We start from the raw sequence: 6,251 nt of genomic DNA, 5'->3' as shown, positions 1-6,251 counted from the left end.
GCATCACCGCGCGCACACATAACACGCATATCACAGTACGCAGCGCGAAGCATCGCGCGATACCGAGCGTTACACACGCGTGACGGCGCACCGCACATACGGCCGCGGCGCGCGTATACACAGCACTCTGCAAGAGCAGGAGAGAGAAAGGGAAGATACTGAAAGAGAAAGACAGGCATAACAAATAAAAGACAACGGACCGGACTACGGCCACCCAGCACACACACACGAAGAATGCACACCACACCCACCAGAGCACACAACACAGCCTCACACTCCGCGCGCCAGCGAGACGACGCACAACACACTCAGCACACACACGACACACACACACACACACACGACACACTCGCGCGCGCACGAAACAGACGGCCACACACACTCACACACGAGACCCGCACACACAGCACACAGCACATCACAGGCGGCACACACACACACACCACACACACATACACACACACACACACACACACAGGCACACACGCACACACACAACCACACAACACACAACCTACACGCAGCGGCACACACACCACACACAACCACACACACCAAACACACGACACACAAACACAGCCCGACACACACACCCACCCACACACAAAAACAAAAAAAACACACACGACCACACACACAGTTACGATCACACACACAACACACACAGCACACACACACACACACACGCACGACACACACACAACAACACAAACACCACACACATGCACAATACAACACACAGGAGGGGCACAGCACAGGGGCACATACCCAGTCCTACCCCATAATATACGGTTCAAGCTCAAACGTACGCACACGAACTCAAGCACGCGCGCGCCTACATGAGCACGAACGCACATAATTATGTAACCCACCTAACGAACAGTAGGTCTAACCTATCACATTAGTATACGTCGCAAAGCCATGTTTTATAACTGCAGGGGTTATACCCAAAATGGCACGTGAATGATTATATTTAGTGCGTGGTGGTTCGATGACGCATCAACGCGCGTCTTTTCTAAATGAGCCGTTTCCATGAACATTTAACTATAGCGCGATATTTAATCAACTAAAAGCAGAGCGCTGTGTTTTAGCGCAGTGAGCCAAGCTGCAGCGCGTGTGCGATAAACGATACCATTACCGTAAACCATAAAACATCACATTGCTCTTATTGCGTCATATCGACGCTGTTGTTTTGCTAACCATTTCGACAAGTCGCAAAAATATTTATCGGGATGTTTTATGTGCTGCTTTTTCGTTATAATTAACAATAAACTACGATATATGTATATATATATATATATTATATATAATTCTATATTTATTTATTTATGGTTGCTTTTTACAATTAGTCGTACGCTAATTTCGTAATTCTTACACAATCGTCGTATACGGTGTTCATACCCAAGAGAAACCTCGAGGATTGCCTGCTGACATCCCTACAGTTATTTATGGGAAATATGACGTATAATGACGTAATATTCGTCTCATTCCGGCGTTTCACGAAAGCGTATAGCAATTTAATTCTGTGGAGAGCTACCGAATTAACTCGTTCATTTGTCTGTCGAGCTACAACACACAAACCCGCCTCGAAATGTGCTAATGTCATTACATCGTGAAACAATCGAATCGATACTTTTGTTCGTAAAGAGAAAATGGCGTTACAATCAGCAGCATTTTATTCTATATAAACAAGATTTAGTTACAATTCGATAGACCTGGAAAAATAGGCTTCCCGGCTTCGTGGAACCATGAAGGTTCGTAATCTGTCTTTTACACGATTGTTCTATAATAGTTCCTTTCATTTATATACGGGTTTATCCTATGTTTAATTGGCGAAAAAAAAATGTGTAAGATATGTTGAAATTAACTGCTGTCATCGCTAAATTTCGTGGCCGACGACTATTGAAGGAAATTCCTTGAATTAATGTATTCGAGTTTGTACCTTGTTCGAATTTATAATAGATTTCTCTGAGAACTGACTTCAATGATGATAAAGCTTCGCGTAAAACTTCAACAATCTTTAGTAAACCTGTGATTGAACTCGTTTTCATTTCGAACGCGCTAATTATCAATGTTGAATTTAACGATCGTAATTATTCACGTCTGCAAACAAATGACGTGCGAACAACGGCGCGTCACGTGATCGGCGGTTGCTATGCTACACACTAGCGTTACTTATCATACCTTATCATATCGCTTACTAATCATACCTTAATATAACACTCTCCACATTATAGTACGCGACTGTGGCTCCCACTGCGCTAATATTCATTGTTTAGTCTAAGTTTAAAAATGGCTATCATGTCGTCTTCGGTGGCAACGCATTTTAGTAAATATGGAAAATTTATGATTTCGGTTTTTTTAATTGTAAGAGTGGTTACGAAAGCGCGTAATTTTTTCCTATATTAAAATATTCTGCGTGCGGTTATTTGAATATTGAATTAATGCATATCATACTGGGTGCAGTATAGCTTATAGCTTATCCGAGGAATAAATTGTTCATGGTTTCTTTTGGTAAAATATGATTATAATATCATAATTTTGTGTGAATTTGATACATTTAATCGATTTCAAAATGTCTATCACGATAGGGACTAGTGTTTCCTAATTAGGAGAAAGATAATGTTATTCCACATAAGGAATTTTATCTTCACTGGTAAATATAGGTAATTTTTATAATTATAATATAGTGGGGTTTTTAAATTGATTTCTAAATTTTCGAATCATATATAAACAAAAAAGCGTATGCCTGAAAAGAATATAATACGCAAGAAATACTATATATGATAGCTGTTATGAATTATTGTAGTATTGTATCTAAAAATAATGTAACATCTAACAATATATGCCCCGACATGAGAATGTATAAAATAGAATGCTGCATTATAGTACGCAATAATCTGCCTCTACAAAAGTCGTATACTATAACACGTAAGCTTTACTAAGAATATTATTACTAGAATATTTACAATGGGAAAGAGATGTAACTACCAGAACACAGTATTCTATATGTAAAGCAAAGTACTACGATACGTAATAGATTCGTTACGAATGCTATAATACAGTGTACTATAAAGATAACAATTACTTACAGAATCTACGATAATCTACAAATATTATAATAGTAGTGTGCAAACTACAGATATCATATTTGTTAATAACGCGGCCTTACAGCATGCAGTAGCAGGCTGTGAATAACACACTACAATACTCCAGATAGACGCGTGCACCTGAATGCAATACTGTACGGATATTCGAACACTGTGCGGATATAAACGAATGTGTATACTAGAATCCATCTATATACAATTATTATAAATATGATAAAACTGTACTCTGCGAGGAATATGAGTTCGAGAAACAGAAAATTAAATGTAAATTATCTAGATTCGTTGGCAGCGATGGGAAGGTAGTTCGAATGTTACCGGTGCGAGAAGAAATATTGATATACTTGTCACGAATAGCATGAGTTTTGAGGTGAAAAAAATATCCGCGTATAATGTGCAAATATATATGTATATATTATGTATATATAGTGAGGAAAGGAAAGGGAAGTGATAGCTAGATGTATGAGTAAGTAGAAATACGTTTGCTTTTGACTTCGTTTTTGATTGAGCGTTCTTCTATATAGTCCGAAAAGGAGATGCGCGTCTCTACAGCTCTCTTACATAATTAACATGACACCGTGTTTCTATATTACTTATTCTACACTTGTACATGTAGAAGAATTCAAATACATATCGTGATAAATCATAATATCGTCATGCAGTATTTTTTACATTTTTGTGTGCTGTTTCATAACTCATTGCTCAGAATTACTAATTATCGTTAAAGGTTTTTTTATGATGTGATACAGGGATGCACTGCAAAATTAATAGGATATCGATTTCTAGCGCATTATTAATCAAAGTCAGCGTTGTATAATACAGGCACACATTTTTACGGATAATATAACTATATTTACCGTCAACACATCTTTATATGGGTAAGCTATTGTGTTCTATCTATATTGATTTTAGTGTATATAGGAGATGCGCTATTAAAAATAGATCTTACTGTTAATTTCACCGAATTATATCACAAAGGCTAAACGAAAAAACCGAGGCATGTAAACACGAAAGACTATATATCAATGATAGTAGATTCGTAATGCAATACGTACTTTATGATGTCTTTCGCTTAGTTACTGTGTGAACAAACATTACACACGTGTTGCGTGTTTTCGTGCGCATGTGTAAATTCACCTTCTTGCACCCTGATGTGCACACAGATAGCGCTCTGTGAAACACCATGCACTCGTTTAATTTACATTACGGCTACGAAACAGATACTTACGGAAACTTACGGATACTTACGGATACTTACAGAAACAGATACATTACGGTGACGAACGAAACTCGCTCATCTAAAATATAGGTTTACACGCGCGTAACGTGCATGCCAACCTTTCTCAATTCACGGCACGACTTCAAGAGAATATACTAATAAGAACGTACATAGTACTAACATTTCGCTTCGCTTCGTACGAACTTACGTACATAAATAGCGTGCACATTTACGCCTAATGCTACGTATACTGCTCTGTGGGGTTTTTGCTCGGGGATTACATATAGACGGTAGATCACACGAGCGTCGGGGTGTCGCACCGTATGTACACGTAGATCCAGTTGTAGGCAACTATCCATGCAGCTCATTGCGCCCGTGGAAATATCCGTTGTTCAAGTATCGTCTCCGTGTCACTGTCGCCGTAACTGATCGACATCAAAGTAGGTTGGCATGTAAAACTATGAAGCAAACCGGCACACACACACACGCACACGCGCACTCACACATACACGAGCGCGAGTAAGGTGAGTTACTATAGGTCCTCGTGCACGTGGTCGCGTGGAATGCCCGAGCGACTGAGTAAAGTGTAGAAACTACAGCCAGAGATCTGTTCGTCTAACGTGCTCTCCTATAACGTGCACTCTCTTCCATCAGCTACACGACAAATGCGCGCAGGGAGCTGCTGCTGCTGTCACCGTCCTCGGAAGGCAACAACTCGCAGCCAGATTTTCGAAGTGATTTGTGGTGTGCGTCATTAGCCCCATGTTATGTGTCAAGAAATGAAAAATAACCCGCTAATAGTATCTAATTAATTCCTACTGCGTTCACTTGTACTGCGAGCGCACTTCAAGCCATCAATAATAACGTGGGGTACTATTACGTACGGCGTATTGTGTAAATTTGACAGCAGGATCGCGAGCATGGTAGCGGGGGTGGGGAACGCGCGTGCGGTTGACCAAGCATTTGTTTATTTCCAGCGAGGGATGTTTATTGACGGCAGACAGTCACCGAGAATCTCCGCCAGCGAGAAAAAATCCTCGGCCGGCGACCGATTACACTAAACAGATCCATCTGAAGACGACACGTCCTGATTCGGCGAGCGACGTCACGTGACGAGCAGTGATGGCTGAAGGACTGTGGATAGCGTAAACACGCTGTGATGCGTGTTCTTGGCTGGATACCGGCGTCACTTCAGCGCTTCAATTACGCGTCTCCGCCGACGCTCCCGCGTGCGCTTTTTTATCGTCGCACCGACGACGAGTAACAATGATGACAGAAGGCATGCTAGAGTCAGGCTTCATCAACAGTCAACCGTCGATTGAAGAGTTTATGACTGCGATCCCACATATCAATGAAACGTACCACGCATCATGTGCGGCATCAATCACCGGAGAGACGGGGCTGGAAGCAGCAGCAGCAGCAGCACACTACTGCCAGCACGCCGCCGCTGGCTCGCCCCCCGGCCAGCAGCAATACCATCAGCTGCAGTCCCCGTCATCGTCGGTAGCGGCGAGGAAGAACGCGGCCGGGGGCCCCCACGTTAAGCTGCCCGAGTACCCGTGGATGCGAGAGAAAAAGACGCCGAAGAAACACGGTCATCAAGGTAAGACCCGCCGCTACTGCCGCCGCCGCCGCCGCCGCCGCCGCCGCCGCTGCCGCCGCTGCTGCTGCTGCTGCTGCTGCTGCCGCTACGGTCTGTAATGGCGAGTATCGCTGAGTAGCGGTGTGTTAATAGCTATAAATCAGCTGCTAGACAAGCCGGGTGTAGAAGGCTCGCAGCATGAACCCCGGGAACCCGGTACGCGGAATGACAAATGAAATCCGTACAAAGGCTGTCTCCTTCATCAATTTGCTCGCCCGTGATGAATGCTATCGTAACATCCTGCCCCCGAATTACAATGGTTCTCCGTCGTAGAGTATATATT

General features: G+C 42.5%; 1 protein-coding gene across 1 annotated transcript in view; it reads left to right on the top strand.

Moving 5' to 3' along the window:
- The first annotated feature begins 5,592 nt into the window (after positions 1-5,592).
- Positions 5,593-6,251, top strand: part of LOC106812637 (homeobox protein Hox-B2-like) — a 17,107-nt gene continuing 16,448 nt past the window's right edge. The window contains exon 1 of the mRNA XM_014816554.1: positions 5,593-5,929. Within this exon, the coding sequence (XP_014672040.1) occupies positions 5,593-5,929 (337 nt within the window). The remainder of the gene's footprint in view (positions 5,930-6,251) is intronic.

This window comes from Priapulus caudatus, unplaced genomic scaffold, assembly GCF_000485595.1.
Source record: "Priapulus caudatus unplaced genomic scaffold, Priapulus_caudatus-5.0.1 Scaffold669, whole genome shotgun sequence".
NCBI classification, from domain to species: domain Eukaryota; kingdom Metazoa; phylum Priapulida; class Priapulimorpha; order Priapulimorphida; family Priapulidae; genus Priapulus; species Priapulus caudatus.
The sequence above is the reverse complement of the archived record's forward strand: the minus strand, read 5'-3'. Positions and strand labels throughout refer to the sequence as shown.